General features: G+C 43.3%; 2 protein-coding genes across 2 annotated transcripts in view; both read left to right on the top strand.

The window, feature by feature from the left end:
* The first annotated feature begins 212 nt into the window (after window positions 1–212).
* Window positions 213–10721, top strand: LIN7C (lin-7 homolog C, crumbs cell polarity complex component). Its single transcript, XM_039724971.1, has 5 exons — window positions 213–240; window positions 2839–2957; window positions 4040–4111; window positions 4457–4666; window positions 7240–10721. Exons 1-5 carry the CDS (start codon window positions 213–215, stop codon window positions 7393–7395), a joined length of 585 nt encoding a protein of 194 aa, XP_039580905.1. The 3' UTR covers window positions 7396–10721.
* Window positions 10722–19198: 8477 nt separating this feature from the next.
* The window catches only part of LGR4 (leucine rich repeat containing G protein-coupled receptor 4), a 71803-nt gene continuing 71126 nt past the window's right edge, over window positions 19199–19875 (top strand). Inside the window, exon 1 of the mRNA XM_039725025.1 lies at window positions 19199–19771. Coding sequence (XP_039580959.1) covers window positions 19587–19771 — 185 coding nt within the window. The 5' untranslated portion in view covers window positions 19199–19586. The remainder of the gene's footprint in view (window positions 19772–19875) is intronic.

Genomic DNA, 19875 nt, shown 5'->3' with positions numbered 1-19875 from the left:
ACTTTTTTAGTCAAGTGTGTCTTCTGCATTAGTTTCATCTAAAATAAATCCAGTTCAGTGTGTCCTAATCACTTTTTGAAAAGCTGATTGTGTGTTCTTAGTCTGTAGTTAATGAAAGACACTGCTGGTTCCCAAACAAACCAATTTTACCTTAGGGTAAAAAGTGCTGTGTCATTAAATGTTTTGTCCATAAAGAGATAGAGGTAGGAAGCATGTCTGACTTGATGACAGAACATGAAGGTGAAAAAGAGAAATTATCACTCAGAATTCTGGTGTCTTCATTTCTACAGCTACTCCTTGTAACAGTACATTGTTGTCACCATTTACAGTTTCTTGCAGAATCCTAATCAAACTGATAACAGGTTTGTACCCCTTACATCTTAACGTGGTTCATAGGTTCAAGAATGTTACATGCACATAAAGACTACAGCTCCATGTAGCCAATCATTTGTCTGAAAACATCTGCAAGTATTAAAATGGTAGTGGTGTTGTAGCTGATAGATTTGGCAGACATTTGTCATTAACACGTGGAGTGTTGTCAGGTTGGAAGTGCTGCCATTTGCTCATAGCTCTTCAAGTTGATCTTGGTGAATGAAGTGCTATGTTAATCAGTAGTGCTGTTGCTGAACACAGGGGTTACTAAGAATGTTGGTGATTTTGCATCATCTAGAATGTCTTTAGTTTCACCAGCTGTTTTGGATTTTGAATGAAATACAAAATATATATTGGGAAATAAGCTTTAAATGTGGGAGGTTTTTTCAAATAGTAGCTGTGAAAAATGTGTTCTCTGTAGAACATGGGATTATTAGGAGATAACTTAGGTTTTGATCCTGTGTTGCTCTAGATAGCTGATGCTTGTAAATCTTGGAAATGCTTGCCAGAAAGCTCCAAGTTCTCGTGGCACATGGAAACTTTAACGATCATCAGAAATAATTTGAGTCTTGGGGCTGTGGTACTTGGGTGTTTTCCCACGAGGGGTTTGTTTCCAGTGTGTGGATGACCAGTCTGTGTGGTTCAGGTATGCCTTGTTCAGTCAGCTGCACAACCTGGTCTGGATCTGGAGGTTTGTGGTGTGTCTGATAATTCCTGTGAGGGGACAGAACACTGCTGTGGGCTGTGTCCTGCCAGTGCCCTTCACCCTGATTTCAGAACGTGCACCCTGCTGCCTGCTCATCCTGTTATGGAAGTGCACTCTTTTTACACTCGTGTTTTAGAAGTTTGTGCCTTTTGCATGTCCTCTGTGCTGCTGTGACACCATTGAGTAGATGTGCAGTCACATGAAAAATGAGTACCTAGAGGTTAATTACAGAAAAAAGGAAGTCATGTCTTTGGTCTAGCTATGTTCCAGACTTCATCCTGTTCTAAAATGATCTGTGCATAATTTTATATAGTAGTTTAATCACTGCTTTTTTGTCTTTGTGATAATGAAAGTAATCCTTTCTATCTTCTTTTCTAAGAGGCTGTTCTAGTTCTGATCAAGGACTTCTGTGTTTCAGTTTGATGTAACAGTTTGAAAGTACAAGTGAGGGATGTGAATGTATTCTGCTTTTCTGTGCTGCCAAGAGAATGTCATGTTGCATTTGGTGCCTCTCTTGAGCCATTCTGGTCTGGAGTCAAATCCTCCATGGAGTTCATTACACAGAGCAGCATTTATGAGAAAATGGACAATGTGAACTCTTAGGAGCAAATTTCAAGGAACTGAAAGAGCTTTGGGGTTCAGGATTCTAGACTATAGAGATGTCTCTCTCAGCTGAGAATATCAAAAGGAGTTCTGCTGGTTTTATAAGCATTTGAGGAGGGAAAAAAAAGAGGCCAGATAGTCACATGAAAAATGAGTACCTAGAGGTTAATTACAGAAAAAAGGAAGTCATGTCTTTGGTCTAGCTATGTTCCAGACTTCATCCTGTTCTAAAATGATCTGTGCATAATTTTATATAGTAGTTTAATCACTGCTTTTTTGTCTTTGTGATAATGAAAGTAATCCTTTCTATCTTCTTTTCTAAGAGGCTGTTCTAGTTCTGATCAAGGACTTCTGTGTTTCAGTTTGATGTAACAGTTTGAAAGTACAAGTGAGGGATGTGAATGTATTCTGCTTTTCTGTGCTGCCAAGAGAATGTCATGTTGCATTTGGTGCCTCTCTTGAGCCATTCTGGTCTGGAGTCAAATCCTCCATGGAGTTCATTACACAGAGCAGCATTTATGAGAAAATGGACAATGTGAACTCTTAGGAGCAAATTTCAAGGAACTGAAAGAGCTTTGGGGTTCAGGATTCTAGACTATAGAGATGTCTCTCAGCTGAGAATATCAAAGGGAGTTCTGCTGGTTTTGTAAGCATTTGAGGAGGGAAAAAAAATAGGCCAGATCATTTTCAGCTCTCTTCTATGGGCAGTATTGAGAATACCTTACTGAACTAATTTTTGAATATAAAAGGCATGTTAGACAGCATATTTGATAATATTATAGCTGGTGTTAACAAAATGCCATCACAGAGTATCATGAAGTGTGCACTACCAGTACTTTAATACTCATACCAATATTTCAGTCCTTTGGCGAAAAATTGGATGGTCTTTGCAATATGCATATGTCCATGATAGCTCCAGATATGTTACAGGGTTCTTGTTGTGGCTGATGTCTAACAGGCTGGAAGTGGTGTTTTATTGTAGCATTTTGTAAAGACATAGTTTTATGGCTAGCAAAACGTAGAGTGGTTTTAAGGTGTATGCAAGTGCACACACACAAACTGCTCCATTAACTTAATTTAAAAAAAAACCAACAAAACAAAGATACCTTGAGATTCCTCAGGCATTCCTCATTACTAGTGCTTTATTTTTTTCATAGACATCTGCAGAGCAATTGAATTGCTGGAAAAATTACAGAGAAGTGGAGAGGTGCCACCGCAAAAGCTACAGGCATTGCAAAGGGTTCTGCAGAGTGAATTCTGTAATGCTGTAAGAGAGGTAAGTGAACTTGATGCAAGCAGTTATCTTCAGTTAAAGACCAGTATGATTTACTTTTTCCTTTTGTACTCATTGCGTTAAGCTGATTTTGAACTTCATAAAGCAGCATTTAATTTACAGAGCTTAACAGGACAAGCCTTATTTTTAAGTAATTTCAAAAGAAAATAATTTGGGACACCTTAGGTGTACAAAATAATGGCTTGGTAGCAAATCACTTCTTAAAGGTTATTTTGAGAGTCTGTCCTTACTGGCAGCTAGCAGGATGTCATCCAGTTGGTATATAAGAGTAGACAAAGTGCCAATTGCCCATGTAAGACAAAGTTCCAAATGCTTTTTTAAGCCACATCCATGCCACCTTTAGGTGGAGTCTAGTGCCACATCATCTTCATCCTAGGTATTGTTTTGGAGACTTTGAGGTGATTGGATGTGCCTTGCTATTGCTGTTGCTTATGTTAATATTAGTGATAACAGCTGGATAGATTTTTAAAAAACCTGTTTGTAGACACGGGTCATCTTATTTTCATGCTATTGAGGACACTGTACTTGGTGCTTAGCAAGTACAAATTGTTGGCAGGGAGATGAGATGTGGGTTAGCCTGCAGTGCAAGCCCCTCCTTAGCATTAGTGTTCTTATTGCCTCTGTGTTTTCAATCCTTCTTTTTCCTTTAGATAGTTTGTTGCTAAAGTTGAAGTAAAATTTGGGAGGGATGGGTGGTCAGCAAAGCCTTGAAGAGCTGCCCTGAAGTGTTTCTGTGTGCATCTGTGTTGAACAGCTGGAATCAAGCAGGAGAAAATAGCTGGAGTGAGGCATGGCAGCCCAGCCATGAGCATTCCCAAAGTCCCGGTGAGGTCTGAGCACTGTGCAAGGAGGGGAGCCTTAGGCTGAGACTGAGCAGCAAAAATACTGAGAGGGTTGTTTCTTCGGAGAGTGTCAGACGGCCTGTTGGTGTTGTGAGTCAGGGAGTAACACTAGAGGTGTGTGCTCTCAATGTACACAGTTTGACTTGCACTTGATATTTTGTTACATGACCTAAGCAGGGAAATACGGGTTGTACTCATACTGAAACTGTTGTGTCTCTAAAGGTGTATGAACATGTGTATGAAACTGTGGACATCAGCAGTAGCCCCGAAGTCAGAGCTAACGCAACAGCAAAGGTAAAAGCCAAACCACAACTTGCAAAAAATACACTAGTTCATTACTTCAGAAGCAGAAGAGTATGTCAAGTTCAGAAGGCTATTATCTAGATGTCTGATAAAATGGATAAGCTTAACAGGATATTAAAAGGTATAACAAGACTCTCATGGCTTTTAAATTTCTTTCATTTCAGTTTTATTCTTAGAGTTATGAATTTTTCATGCTGGTGTGTTGGTATGTAGGGAATTAATTGTCTCATTTGTCTTAGCCTGTAAGTACTTTGAGATGAAATACATTTTCAGCCTGCTCACTGTGTCTAGCTAACAGGACTGTAATTTCCTGTAAATGAGTCTTGTTTCTCACAGGCCACGGTAGCTGCGTTTGCTGCTAGTGAAGGCCATTCTCATCCCAGAGTGGTTGAACTACCCAAAACAGAAGAAGGTCTTGGCTTCAACATTATGGGAGGCAAAGAACAAAATTCTCCAATTTACATCTCTCGAATTATCCCTGGAGGTATAGCTGACAGACATGGAGGCCTGAAACGTGGAGACCAGCTGCTTTCTGTAAACGGAGTGGTAGGAGCTGCTTTTCTCTTCTTATGTAGCAGTGGCTGCTTGTTTCCACTTGAGGGGGCACAGACAACACAGGGCACAAGCTCCTTGTGTCTTCTCATCTTGGCAAAACACTTTGTTTTTGTCCTCCCAAATTTTGGCTTTAGGATTGTTTTGGTTATCTGTCTCTAAAAGGAACTGTACTATCTATATCAGTATTTCAGATTCTGAGGGGTTATATAAATGTAGTCAGAGAATTTTGTAAAATACAAACTGCCTTCCTTTTTCATTGAAGTTTCATGATGCAGATTTTTACTAACGGAATTTTCTGCACCTTCTAAGGTAGGTAGGAAATTACACTGTGTTACTTTTGGCTGACCAGATTCTCATTTTTCCCATAGTAAAAATGCTACTGTATGATGAAAGCTGTAATGAGATGGATCTACAAGGTGGTGTTACTTTGTATGGTATTTTTTTCCTTCCACTATACTGAGCTTCAGAAGCAAGCTTTTTACTGTATTTTAAGAATTATGTGTCTGAAGTGCTGATGTGTTTTTTTGGTTTTTTTTAGTAAGTATCCTCTTCTGAAGAATTAACAATATAAAAAGTAAAACAAAGAGAGGCTGGAAAGGAAAGGTTATGGACAGGCTTTGACTTGAGACAGCTTTGAGTCAAATGCATGTAAATATCTCCCAAACACTTGCTTTTATTTACAGGGAGGCTCTATGCAGGCTTAAAATTAATATGCTTATTAACCAAATTTTATTTTAAGACTGAGGGTCAAATTAGATTCTGGGGCGTTTTGACTCTTGAAAGGAATAGTGACTGGGTACAGATCCAGGGTGTCTGTACTCAAGGATTCCTGGCTGGCACGAATCTCTGACTATTACCTGGGAGTCCAGCTGTCCTTTACAAGAGGCATAAGGGAAATCAGCTGTAGTGATGCAACTGTGCTTGCCTTTGCCTTCTGCTATTGGGGAGCATTGAGAAACTGGTGCCAGACTGTCCTCAGATGGGTCCTTCATCACCCACAGACTTAAGGACAGCAAAACCACCACTCCACCCAAAACTGACCCTGATCATCAGGCAGCTGGTACAGCTAACAGTGGCTCTGTGTGCACGCACATGTATAAATACATACAGCCCTTGTGAGAATACAGTGAGTGCAGAAATTGCTGTTAAGAATGCTAATGTAGTCAGAAAAATCCTTGTCATCTGATATTTACAGATGGAATCCTGTCACCATAATGTATGACAGGCATTTTCTTGTGATTGTAGTTTATACTCCAGTAATAATAAAAGAAAATGCCACTGCTAAGACTGCAGGGAATATGACTGAGAAACAAGTTCATTTTTTCAGACGGGAGATCTTAAGCATACTCCAGAACTTAGGTGTTTTCACAGAATTAAACAGAGCTTTACAAACCTTTTGTTACCAGTTTTAAACAGAACAGCCTGCATATCCACTTGAATAACAAAAATGAAGACATTCAGATGTATGTGGTTGTCTAAATCTGATAGAAGAGAAATAACTTGGGGTTTTTTTAACTGTTGTTTTTCTTTCTGTAAGTAACTTATAGTAACGGGGAAACCCTCCAATCAACAGGTACATCACCTGCCTTCTAGCTTCTAATAGTGGGAGGTAGGCTTGGAGTAGTCCTGTCATTGTGTTTCCTAAGTTTGGGAGAAAGATTAAATATATGCTGTGCAGGAATGTATTGGATGCCATTTTTGAGAACTGTTGCTTAAAAATTGTAATGAGATGAATCTAATGTAATTCTAAGAAATTCTGAGAGTTGGTATAGGAAAGCATTTTTATTGTTGTCTTCCTGAGCTGGGTTAGGCTATTGATAATCAGTTTAGAGGAAGTGAACTGCAATGGTGTGGGTTCACTGAGAGGCACGTGGGGCAGCACTCAGATAAGCAGCACACTGCATGTTAGCTGCTCCATTGCAAGCAGCCAGCATGCATCGTTCTGCCTTCTTGTGAGGCAAGGTAACACCAAGAAGGCAGTTGTCCTGCAGTTGGCAGTGCCAATTTATTAAGCAAAGAGGGGGTGACTGCTGAATTTAAAATGCATGCAAAAGAAGAAAAGTAATAGTAAATTTTAAGTAAGTATTCTCCTAAAGCTTTTGATTTTTGAGTGTAATTTCATAATTGACTACGTAACACCAAGAAGGCAGTTGTCCTGCAGTTGGCTGTGCCAATTTATTAAGCAAAAGGGGGGTGACTGCTGAATTTAAAATGCATGCAAAAGAAGAAAAGTAATAGTAAATTTTAAGTGAGTATTCTCCTAAAGCTTTTGATTTGAGTGTAATTTCATAATTGACTACAGTTATCATTGCAGAATTTAATTGTTTAGCATAAATCTAAAGATTTTTGCACTATTCTTTTGCTAATACTAATTAGCATTTTTATCATCACCTCACTTGGTTTGTTTAAATATAAGTCTTGAAATTGTGTTACATTGTTCTTGAAAGTAAGGTACATATAAATAAATACATAAATATAATTGCTTATACTTATATACAATTGTACAAAGAATGTAAAAATGAATTTTGAGTTTGTCTTTACTAACACTGGTTTGTACTTCACAGAGCGTGGAAGGTGAGCACCATGAGAAAGCAGTGGAACTGCTGAAGGCAGCTCAAGGGAAGGTAAAATTAGTTGTGCGATACACACCAAAAGTCCTGGAAGAAATGGAGTCCAGGTTTGAAAAGATGAGATCAGCAAAACGAAGGCAGCAAAATTAACACTGTGTGCAATAACTTAAAGAGAAAATATATATTCCTTTTGCATTTTGTAGTTTCTTTGTGACTCAGTTGATCCAATGCCTGTCGTAAGACCCTGTCCTTTCCGTAGAGTTGTGGAACAGTTGAGGATGGAGGGACTAGATCTAGTCCATGCCCCATTGCCCAGCTGAGAGGAGGGCCAGCTGGAGCAGGTTGCTCAGGAGTGAGACAAGCTGGGTTTTTAAACATCTCTAAGGGTGATGTCTCCAGAAGGTGTCTGGGCAGTGTGTTCCAGTGTTTTGCTCTCCCTTACACTATGAAGATCCATTCCTATGTCTAAGTAGAGCTTCTGTTATTTCCACTTGTGCTCCCTTCCTCTTGTCCATCACTAGATTTACTGGGAAGAGTTAGGCTCTTCTTCACTCCTCCCTCTCAGGCATTGACACAGGCTGGTGAGATTACCTGAACCTTCTCTTCTCCAGGTGAGAGAGACAATCCCAGCTCTCCCAAATTCTCCTTGTCTGTAAGATACTCCAGTCACTTAACCACCTCTGTGGCCCTTAAGTGGATTCACTCGTGTGAGCCCATTTCTGTATGGGACTGGGGAGCCCAGAACCGGACCCAGCGCTCGAGTTGTGTCTCAGGAGGACTGAGCAGAGTGAAGAGTCCCCTCCCTCAGCTTGCTGGCAGTGCTCTTTCAGTGCAGGCCAGGGGACTCCTGGTTTGTTTGCTGCAGGGGCCCGTGGTGGCTCATGGCTTGCTGCTGTTCTCTGCCAAGCTGCTGTGCAGCTGCTCAGTCCCCACTCTGTGCTGGTGGACAGGGCTATTCCCCCGTGTAGGACTTTGCACTTCTCTTTGCTGACCTTTGTGACTTGTTTGCCCATTTCTCCAGCCTGCTGAGTCCCTTTGAATGCTTTGCTGAGAGTGATGTGTGCCAGCTCTTGGGTTGAGAGTAAAAACGTGCAGGAGTGTGGTCCCAGCAGGGCCCTGGGTGCACTGGTGGTGACTGGCACCCAGCAGGACGCTTGGCCACTGATCACAGCAATGCCCAGCAGCTCAGCCAGCTCCAGAATGCCTGCAGGCTGCTTGTGCTCCACGGTTCAGGAGGAATGTGTAGGTTTAGAATGGCCTGAAATGCCCTGGGAAAGCATATGTGGTGATGTTTCTCTTGGCTTTTTTTTGTAAGTCCTGTTTCAGACTTTTAAGCAACAAAGTGAATTTACAGGTTTTTCTAAGGCATTTAATAAGACATACTTGTACAATCAGCATCCTTTTTTTTCCTGCCTTTTTTTTTTTTTACATTACTTAGTTTAGGATCTGCTGGGGGTTTTGCTAACTGATTTTTTTAAAGAAAAAAGATTCTTATGTAGCAGTATTTTGGCACTTTTCTTAAGAATATGTTGTATGTCAACTACAAAATGTAATCACAATCTACTGTGTAGCTGATAACAATACCAGATTTTGTAATGTTTTTGGTAAGTACATTGTTTTTACACTTCTGCTAAATTATAATTCACTACTCTGGAAATTGTATTACCTCTCCTGTAAATAATTTACAGTTGGTGTTCTTATATAATGATGTTGTAATAGCCAACATTTACAAATTTGCAACAATCATTCCTGTAATTTACATTATTTTGTACTAATTTTAAAGCAGTTATGGGGAATAACATGATTGCTGTTTGCAGTTCTGGATTGACTCTCTAGATGTATTTTTATATTGAGAAACAGAAGATATTTAAATGCAGTGCAAAAGAATTCCAGATGTTCCCCTGACTTTCTGCTGTGTAAAAGAATTATTCATCTCTAATTGTCATGCCATTCTTGTCTTTCTAGTATCTTTTATTGTAGTCTTATTTCCATGTTGAATGTATTTGTTCTGGAATTGTTAGTACCTAAATTACTGATTGTTGTTGAGTCTTATATGCCAGGTTACTGTGACATGTGAACTTGTCTGGGGTTTTGGCTGCTTCTGCCTTGGGGGGTTCTTGTTTGTACTGCACAAGTACAGCTTCACACCTGCTAAATAAGGACATCTCTGTGGACAAGTGCTGTCTTAGCTCATGGATTCTGGATGGTAGCATGGTGTGTGTGTACCATTTGGAAAATTTCTGGACAGAGATCCACTTTTTGGAATCTGCCAGGTTTGATGCTGTACTTGTGTAGTTTAGGTTCTGGGTTTGGGTTTTTAAGTGACACCTTTTGAAGAATTGACTTCATTGTCTACTGGGTATCAGTTCACTTGTATGGCAGCTATGAGTACATCCTAATTGACTGTTAGTAATTTGATTTTTAGAGGCTTAAACTGATAGGTGCAGTTCTTGCCATGTGGTTAATCCCTAGTCTTATTTCACATGAAGCAATATGTGAAAGAAAGGAAAAAGTTAGTAATCTAAAAATGACAGCTTGAAGCTTGTGCTTTGTCGGTTGATCTATTTGAAAAAAAAAAAGGGTTGCTATGGGCAAGTGAGAAATGTGATTGCTTTCTGCATGTTTGTAAGCATGGTAAGCCTGCAAAGAGACATTTGGGAGATACTGGTAATTTGAAAATGCAGTATAAATATTTATCAGTTAGATGACATTGAGCACTGAATTGCATGGTTGGTTTTATGTCATGGGCCTCTTTCAGAAGGCCTCATGTTGCTGATACAACCATGTTGTTGAATTGTATATTTTTATGGAACAACTAATGTTTAAAGTATTGAGACCAAAATCACTAGTTAGACCAATTGTGGATGTGTTTTAATTTAATTGTTAATTAGTAGAGATATGTTTTAGAGCCATATATAAATATATATATTACAGAAAGGTATGGATATGAGATAGGAATGTTCATTTTACAAGCTGTATCCTTTGTATTACTGAACAAGGTGTGTTTTGTTACTCTAATGAAATATTTACTTCACTGCAGCTAGAGCTGCTAAATGCAGTAGCATTCTCATTCTGAATTGTAGCATTTGGTTCTGGTTTGGTGACTCCTAAAAAATGTGGAGAGGTGTACCTGGGCATATAAATAAAATAGCACGTGTAGAGTTGGATAAAATGTTATTAAATTGCAGTAACAAAAAAATCAATAACATCCAACTAATTAATAATCATCTTTGATGCTAGAAGAACCCTTTATTAATAAGGGAGGGGTCAATTAAAATACTCCAAGAAACTTCATGTCTGTTACTACTGAGCAGTGCCTGTACTGTGTTAATCTGCAGTCCCCTCACACTTCTCATACATGGATATGCCCACATATTAAGAAGAGCTATCATTTCTGCAAGTGACTTCTGCATCTGTTGCTACTGTGAAGGATTTTTGGGTTTCATCAAGAGAAAAATAAAAATTCAGTCTGACAACATTGTGTTTGTGTATTTTAATTCTGTCTTTCCATTTGGAGTCCAGGTTCCAGACTGCTTCAATTGGCTGTTTATAGTCTCTAGGGCATAACATAAACACCTGGGTGTGTGTGGGCATCCAAAGAGAAAAACGAAGCAGTGATTTAAAGTTTATCTCCTGGTGGCTTCTGAATCATCCCTTTTCTACCCACTGTTTGGTGATTTGCTGGGGAAAAAGAGTGCTATAAAGCATCTGTAATAGTTGGAACCTTTTGTGTTTTTGACAAGTCAGCTGCATAAACTCTTAAGATGCACAATATTCTGAGTCAGATATTACCTTTTAGATGTTTGAATCAAGTATCTCATTCGGAGTCAGATATTTTAATTGAATCAAGTATCTTAAGTAATAAGATACAGAAATTCAGTAAGTTCTTCAAAGGACAACTTAGCAGTAAAGTGTTTCTGGAGTTATGAACTGAGATTAACACAATTCTTTGAATGTAAAAGAAGTTGGGGTTTTGTTGGCAGTAAAGTGTTTCTGGAGTTATGAACTGAGATTAACACAAAATTCTTTGAATGTAAAACAAGTTGGGGTTTTGTTGTTTTTTTTTTTGTTTTCAAATTTAAGTAGGATGGACTGTGAATTGAAACTACATGGAGAAATGTTACATGAACACTTGATGTAGAGGATAGGAAATTACACATTCTCAGTTTTATTTAACAACCAGATACTTACCATGTCCTGTCTCATGACAGTGAGCTAAGTCAAAAAGCAAAGTTGGAATTGAATTGGCACAAGAAAAGGGTGGTAGGTAAATAGTGGAATTCCAGGGAAATGGTGGACAAGGTGCAGTTTGAGTAATTCTTTGTCTCCTAAAATGCTGGTGAGAAGCTGGTTTCAGAGGTAACTCTGGGCTGCAGTGTTCACTTTTACAGAGGAATGGTCCAGAGCCTACAGAGTCTTGTAGGCACACAGGTGGTGATTGGGAGTGGGGCTGATCCCTAATTAATCCCTAATTGGTCCCTAATGGGCTGCAGCTGTGCAGCACAGGTGAATGCTATTGAAGGTGAGGGGCCATGGAGTGCCCAGGGGTGCTGCCCTACCCCGCAGGGAGCAGAGGGCACACAGGGGGGCTGAAGGACAAGAAGGGCAGAGAAGAGGTCAGCTGTTACTGTGTGTGGGTTGGAGCTTTGTGAAACGCTGTGTTGGTGCTCTGTGTGCTCTAACTGTGAGGTTCAGAAGTGGGCCTCAGGATAAAGGTGATTGCTAGTTCTAATAGTTTTAAAACCCCTATATAGCTTCCCTTTAAAATTAAGTTAGAAATAATTTGGAGCTTGTTTCCTGTTGCTGTAGAGAAGTTAGGTTTCAAGGGATAAAATAACAAAAAGTAAAATAAGCTCTGTATTCCTCACCTTTTTTAGCTTTAATTGTGTAGTTGTTTGGGATATTTGGCGGCGGGGATGAGTTAATTGGGCATTTTATTGGTAACCAAAGGTTTAAAATAAGTCTGCATGGAGACATGCTAACAATTTCTTTCCCACTCCTCAAAAAAAAATCCATTCCCCAGCGCAGCTGTGCAGGTGCCTCTGCCCTTGGAGAGAGCCCCTCAGGTAAGAGAAGTGCCACCAGGTGCACTCATGGCAGGTGTCCCTGCTTGTGGCAGGGGCTGGAACTGCTTCCTTCCACCCCAAACCATTCCATGAGCAGGCTGCCCACTGCTGCCCTGGGTTGGCTGGGGGTAGGAAGCAGGGGAAGGTGCCTGAGAAATGGATTTTATGCTTTCTGCCTTCCTTCTGCTTTCATACAGTAAGACTGAGATGTTTTGTGCTGTCTGCTTACAGTGGAGTGCCTCTAAAATTTACAAAATACAAATTAAAGTCTCTTCTTTTATTACAAAACCTTTCTAGCTAGAATACAGACTGACATGAATATTGGACTAAACCCCGAATTTAATTTCCAGCAATTCTGTCCTAAATTGCTGTTTAATTCCTGTATAGCTACCTAATTTCAGCTGATGACCGGGTTAGAGTGACAAGATAAAATTAATTTGTTATGATGCTATTGTGATGTCCCTCTTGGTTCGAGGGGAACACATAGTACTGGAGAAACTCCAGAGTTAGCTCTAGACAGTAGAAGACCTGACACATCTAGGCTGAAAAAATTCCACCAGCAAAAAAAGAACAAAATAACAAAAATAACTCTACACACACACTTTTTGAGCTGTCCTCTCTTTTGGCTTTGCTCTATCCAATTTACAGAAGGTTGGAATAAGCTGCCTGCAGTCATTCTCTTTTAGCTGTGGTACAACATCTCATTTCTGCCGGCAGCCCAGCTCACTGCCGTTCAGAGGCATCTTTTGGAATAATGGAGCAAGGATACAATCATCAGGCCAAACTGCAAAATGCTTTCTGCTCTGGATCATCTAGGTAATCCATGCACAGGGACAGGTGGGAGAGACACTGTGCCATTGGAAGTTAAGCATTGTTTACACAGAAAGGTAATATTTAATCATAAGCAATTCTAAAATTAATTTTCTCTCAGGTTTCTATTTACCTTGTTTATTTTTTCCTTCACTTTACATGTGCTGTTTCTAAACTGTGGATTTCAGTGGTCTTGCTTGTCCTCATTGTTTTTTCTTGTTTTACAGAGGCATAAAGTAGATATTGGGAAACAAATTTTCTGGGCAAATTTTTGACTCTACCAAAATAACTTTTTTTCCCCAATAACTTTTCTGAAGCTTTAAATTGTTTCTGTATTTGTGCTATACCAAGGTCTGGATCTTTACCTTCATTTTCTTAACAAAGCTTTGAACTTGGCTGAGCCTTTCTTTTGTCACTTGTTTTCTGAAGTGACTTTCAGTTCTACTTCACCTGAGTAAAAGTTTCAGCGTTTTTTGTGGGAAGAAGTGTACTTCCATTTTAAAGAGAGCTTGCTGTGCCAGTGCAGATATTCCAGACTGTTGTTCTTCCACACACAGCAGCTCTGTGTCACGTTCTCCAGCATAACTTTAATTTCCTGGTGTCGTGGTTTAACCCCAGCCAAGCCCAGCACACCGTGTAGGCAGAATCCCAGTGGTAATTGAATTTCCCTGCAGCGTGGACTCAATAACAGCAGCGGCAGCTTTTGCATGTGATGCCTCTTTCAGTTTGGGTGAATCCTTCAGGTCCATTTCCAGCCCACTGGAGCACAAAGCTTATTTTTATCACCAGACAGAGATGAAATTTAAAGCTGCTCTGAACTGCATACATTTCTGTGTTTACATCTGCACACTAAACTGGGTCTGGGCAATCCTTAGGGAGAGGAACAGCCCTTGGGGCACATCCTGCCACATCAGCATTTCTGATGGAGGAAAATTGGGATGTGTGAAACCAGGGGTGAAACAGCTCTCCTTGCAGGACTAACACACTGACTGCGTTTTTATCCTAATTTAGAAATGAAAACCTCCATGCAAATCCCATTTCTTTCTGTGAAGTCTCAGAAATTCTTACAAAGTTTTTTTCACGACTATGAGCTTTACATGCTCATTCCCCTGCCATCCTCTCGTGGCACAGCTCTAGCAGCAGGAGCTCTGGTGCTCTGCGTTCACTTTGTATTTATTTCTGTGTCCGTGTTTCAGGTTTTAATCTGCATGTTTTTCCACATCAGGCTCCCATTAAATCCAGATGAATTCGTGTCTCTGAAAAGGGGTTTTTGTCAGAAGCAGGTACATTGCTGGACATTTTTATGGCAATAGAAGAAAAAGATCCCACTTCCATACTTTTGTGTCTCCCCCTATGTCTCTCCAGCTTTCCTGATGCCTTTGCACCAAATGTCTGACAGAAGTTTCAAAACCCCGTACCTGCACATCAGGCACCAAATCCTAGAGATACGCAGTAATAAATAAGTTTGTGGTGCTTCCCATTTTCCCTGAAGAAGAACAGAGCATGGTTTCTCCACAGCTCAACCAAAATGAGCTAGTTTTATCTATTTTTTAATTGACTTGGTAGTTTGACCCTCATCTTCTTCACCTGGTTTAAAGCACACCTCAGGATTTTTCTCTTTTGCAGGCTTTTTTTTTTTTCATTAAATAAGCTAATTGCTGCCTTATGCTGTGTTTGGGGGGATGCTTCTTGGGATTTGTGACTAGGTTTCAGACTAGGTTTTTAAACTATGGTATTTTCAAAATCCATGGTATAATTTTTAGTTAAATAGGTCATTTAGTAAAATATGGCCATATTTTTTCAACGTAAAACATCTTAGCATGTAGCTCTTTCTTACAAAAATAAGCCAGCTTCACAGAAGATGCTAGGGTTTTATTTATAAAGGAAAATAAAATATCAATAAATTCCTGCAAGCAGCTGTCTGCTTAAGCAGAAAATGAGAGAAATGGGAGTTGTTGATGGAGAGGAGAGAGCAGTGATCCATCAGTACCAGCAAGGGAAAGGCAGAGGCTGGAAACTAAGGGAAGTATTAATTTGCCAGGACAAGTTCCAGACTAACTGGAAGCAGCAAAACGGTGTTGACTGGATAAAAAGGGGAAGTGGATTGCTCCTAGGACAGGAGTTTCAAATGTGGAGACTTCAGAGAGCTGCACTAAGGAAAGAAATCTGAAGTGGTGCTGGTAAAAGAAACAGAAAGATGGAAATCAGGCAAGGATTGAGAGGAAAAGCTAGAATATTCCAGCACTTTGAAGCATGCAGAAAAAATAAAAAAGCTCTGCTATTCAGCTTTTACTAGGTCCTGAGAGCTTCTGGAAGCATTGTAGGGTACCAAGTAATCTCCAGGCTACAATTTGTCTTCCAAACTCCAAGCAGGCACCGAGGGCCATTTCTGCTCCCATTATCTTTGGTTAGTGAAGTGAGACTATTTGCAGAGTGAGTGGAAGTGCTTTGTTATTTTTCTTTGCCAGTAGTGGAAGGAAAAGGTAACTTTTTCTTACGGGGATTGGTTTGGATCTGTTTTGCTGAAGGAAGCTGAGAGAACTCCTCTGAGGGTTTTTTTCCCCTTCTGCTCTGGTTGCTGTTCCTCCACTGCTCTCCCTGAGCACAGGCACAGAAAGTGGCATGAATGCATGGTGGCTTTGGCCCTGACATTTCTAAGAACAACGTGGCTTTGACAACAGCATTTCTCTGCCAAGATCAGCCAGGGAGGACAAAAGATAACAGTGTCTGTACTTTTACAGCAAACATTGGTACTTTTATAGCACACGTGGGTACCTTCCACTTGGAGAACTTCGTATTTCTCACCAGGTACAGGACAAGTACACAGCCTGTTATTAAAGGGACCTTTTTCACAGGTAAGTGATAATGTTAATATAAAATCAGTGCATCAGAACAGGATTCCTAAATGCAAGAAAATAACTTTTGCAACTAGATAAAGTAATGTTAACACTTTTAGAAGGGAGTTAAATTAGAAAAATGATGAGAAATGTAGGAGATGGAGGTGATGGTGGCTGGAGGAGTTCTCAGGGTCCTCACTGTGCTCTCTACTTTCTTGGGCACAGATGATTTTAAATCTTCAGGTCCCCACCATTGACATGCCTGATTTTTAATTTTCACCAAGTGACCATTTTTTAAGCAAAGACTTTGCTTTTTTTCCCGCCACCTCAGCTCGAGCAAGGTGTGATTAGCACAGATCCCAGCCCTGCGCGGGGTGTGCTCTGGGATGTCACTGCTGTCACAGGCAGCCCTTGGAAGGTGAAGTGCAAGGGATGAGCTCCTCACCTCGTGGTTGAGCAGCAGTGCCAGGCCAGGGCTGCTCTGGACACTGTCTCCAGTGTGTGATGGGGCCTGCCTCATCGCTGACCTCTCTCCCTTAGCACGTACTTGCAGGTGTTGAGGAGTTTGCATATGCAATTGCAGGAACTTGAGGTAAGTGCCACCAGGCCGTGTGACACCCTTGGACAGGTGCTTTTACTTGGGACTGAGGGTTCAGTTACCACTGCAGGTCTGCTGCTGGCTCTAGGGAAGCAGGCAGAGCTCTGTGTGTACAGGATGGTGGGGTTCATCCCCGTCCTGCTGCAGCCACTGAGCCCTGTCTGTGCTTCTGTCACCTACCAAGGGTGTTGTGGGATCACATCTACAGGAAAATGGACGTGTACTGAATGAACCAGCCTCACCTTCTGGAACTAAAGAAACAAGGTAATCTTTGGGCATAAAAAAGCTGATGTTGTGAGAAGAAAGAAGAAGCAGAAAAGTTGCTGACAGAGAAAGGTGTGTCAACCTGACTACAATGACGCTTGCAGCTTCTACCAGTTAGAATAAGAAAAAGGTCTGTGCTGCCTCGTGGACAAAGCAGATGCATGGACAAATTGGAGCAACAAATCCAACAACGTGTGTACACCAAGGTAAGACCCGTCCTGCTGCAGCCACTGAGCCCTGTCTGTGCTTCTGTCACCTACCAAGGGTGTTGTGGGATCACATCTACAGGAAAATGGACGTGTACTGAATGAACCAGCCTCACCTTCTGGAACTAAAGAAACAAGGTAATCTTTGGGCATAAAAAAGCTGATGTTGTGAGAAGAAAGAAGAAGCAGAAAAGTTGCTGACAGAGAAAGGTGTGTCAACCTGACTACAATGACGCTTGCAGCTTCTACCAGTTAGAATAAGAAAAAGGTCTGTGCTGCCTCGTGGACAAAGCAGATGCATGGACAAATTGGAGCAACAAATCCAACAACGCGTGTACACCAAGGTAAGAAGAAAATATTGTTATGAATAAAAAGCTATTTTTTTAAGGTTGCAGAGTTAAAACAAGCTGGACCAGTTGCTGTTAAGTTAGGTTCATTGTTAAGAGTTCTTCTTCAATTACCTGTTAATGGTTGGTGATTAACCATTGTCACCCTGATGCTTGTCAGAGATCCTGGAGGCAGCAGGAGAATGGGAGTGGCATCAGAGCTGGTATGCAGATGAGAAATGCATTGCACCCAATTTTGCAGTTTTCCAGGAAAACCCCTAAAATCAACGAGCCAACATAGAACTAGGGGACCTAGGTGATGTCTAAGGATGGGAGCGTAGTCCAGTGCCTGCTTGGATCCTTTTTGCTTCTCACCCTAACCTAAAAGTATGTTGACTAGGAAGAGGACCCGAGGGGTTGGAGGGAAAAGGCGGGATCTCCTAATCTCTGGTGAGGACGGAATCCCCAGCTCTGCCTGCAGACCAGGGGACAAAGCTGCATCCCCCTCCTCCTCCGTGCCACCCCTGGGAGCTCCGGCGGCCTGGGCGCGACCCATCGATTTCTCCCCACCTGAGCTGATTCTTTTTAATAAAGGCATTAAAAAGGAGAAAGATCTCCTGCCTACTTATTTCAAATATAAACAACGTTTAGAAGCACAATAGAGAGCTTTTGCTTGACTCACGTTGAATCTGCAGCGTCCTTTGCCTTGTCTCCTCAGGCTCCCTGCTTAGCTGCTCAGCTCTGGTGCGGGCTCTAGGCTGGGCTCTAGGCTGAGCTCAAAGACAGCTGCCTGGGCGGGACTGAGCCGGGCTGGCAGCGCCCAGGCAGGCTCAGAGCAGCAGCCCAGGGTGGCACAGGCGCTGTGGCTGTGCCCAGGGCAGTATGAAGGTGGCACAGGCGCTGTGGCTGTGCCCAGGGCAGTATGAAGGTGGCACAGGCGCTGTGGCTGTGTCCCTGGTTCTGCTGGGATTTCTCCAGCCCATGCTGTTGGCTCGCAGCCTCTCCTGGGGTCTGGGCAGAGCGGGCCAGCACTGAGAGCTCCCAGCTGGTCCCCCACGGACTGCGGTGACATCCTGTCCTGGTTTAGGGTAAATCTGGGGGAAAGCAGTGGTTCGTGGTGCTGGTGCAGGAGCGAGCTGCGCTAATGCAGCAGGCTCATTCCTGGCCGTGGCTGTAGGGTAGAAGCATCGAAAAGAAAGCATTTAAAAGCAAGTCAGATGATGGAGGGCACTAACACAAGGATAGATAGGGTTTCAGTTTTGTTTAGTACTCTTTTTTAAGGTAGTTAGGAGAAAAGCGCTTAGACGGGCACGGGTTTGGTTGCGATGTGTGAGCTGTACAAAAGCCAGGTACCACGGCAGTGTTTTGTGTGAGGAGGAAACAGTTCTTCCAAAGCAAACCGGTTTGGTTTTGTTGTTTTCTTTTTGAGGACAGCTTGTGCGGCAGTCACCGCAGCTTCGGGAACAGCAGTGAGAAATGCTTTTGTGTCCCGGGGGCAGAAGGACGGCGTGGCCTCCGTGCTCATTCCTAGGGGCCGGGTGGGCCATGCCGGCTGGAATCCTCCGCTCCCGGAGCTTCATCTCCTCCCGTGCATTGTTCGGGCCCGGCTGGGGCCGGTGCGGCTGGAAATGGTGTCCCGAGGTGCGGGGCCCGGCGCTGCCCGGCCGCGGCCCCGGGGGTCCCGGCGCCCTGAGGGAGCGGCGGCCGCCGGGGAGGGAGGGCGGGGCTGCGCGCGCCGGCCCCGCCCCCCGCGCCCGTTGGTTGCGGCCCGGCCGTGCTTTGCATATTGCCTGCCCCGCGCCAATGGGAGCGCGGGTGCGGCTGCCTCATTAGCATACGCACCTCTGCCCTGGGCGCGGAGCCGCCGCGGCCGCAGGAGCGAGCTCCGGGAGGGGCGGGAGCGCCAGCGGAGCCGCCGGGGCCGGCCCGGCACCGCCACCGGCACGGCCTCGCCCGAGCGCTGCCTGCGCGGCTGAGATGAGCGGCGGCCAGCAGCGCTGCGGGCTGTGCACGGGGCAGGCGGGCGGCGGAGGGCTGGCTTCCCGCTGAGGCAGCCCCGGAGTCTCTCCGGGCGGAGGAGCCCCTTTATTTTGATTTTTTTTTTTTTTTTTTGGCGTTGTTGTTTTTGGTGGGTTTTTATACGTTTTCCCGGCAGGCTCGGTAGGCGGAGGGCGCCAGCGCAGAGCCGCAGGCCGAGCCGGGCCGGGGGGGCTCGGCGGCCGGCGGGGTCGGCGATGCGGTGCCTCGCTCTGCTTGGCCTCGTCGCCTGGGGCCTGGGGAGCTGGGCCGGACACAGCGGCGGAGCGTCCCCCCCGCCCTGCCCGGCCCCTTGCAGCTGCGACGGCGACCGCGGCGTGGACTGCTCCGGGCGGGGGCTGGCGGCCGTGCCTCCGGGACTCAGCGCCTTCACGCACGCACTGTGAGTCGGGGCCGGGCCGGGCGGGCAGGTATCCGGGCGTGGGGAGGGAGCGGCGGCGGCGCCCCCGGCAGCCGCGTGTGCGCGGCGCTCAGGCCGAGCCCGCG

The sequence above is a fragment of the Passer montanus genome, unplaced genomic scaffold (genome assembly GCF_014805655.1).
Source record: "Passer montanus isolate IOZ18808 unplaced genomic scaffold, ASM1480565v1 scaffold54, whole genome shotgun sequence".
NCBI lineage: Eukaryota > Metazoa > Chordata > Aves > Passeriformes > Passeridae > Passer > Passer montanus.
Note: the sequence above shows the minus strand (reverse complement) of the source record. Positions and strands in the feature narration are given on the sequence as shown.

What these genes read in the sequence shown, in the direction of transcription:
- LIN7C (XM_039724971.1), top strand. Translation starts at nt 213, where the DNA reads ATGTCTGACTTGATGACAGAACATGAAG. An exon ending in TCTGTAATGCTGTAAGAGAG is followed by an intron (nt 2,958 to 4,039) that starts GTAAGTGAACTT and finishes GTGTCTCTAAAG; the next exon opens with GTGTATGAACATGTGTATGA. An exon ending in GAGCTAACGCAACAGCAAAG is followed by an intron (nt 4,112 to 4,456) that starts GTAAAAGCCAAA and finishes TGTTTCTCACAG; the next exon opens with GCCACGGTAGCTGCGTTTGC.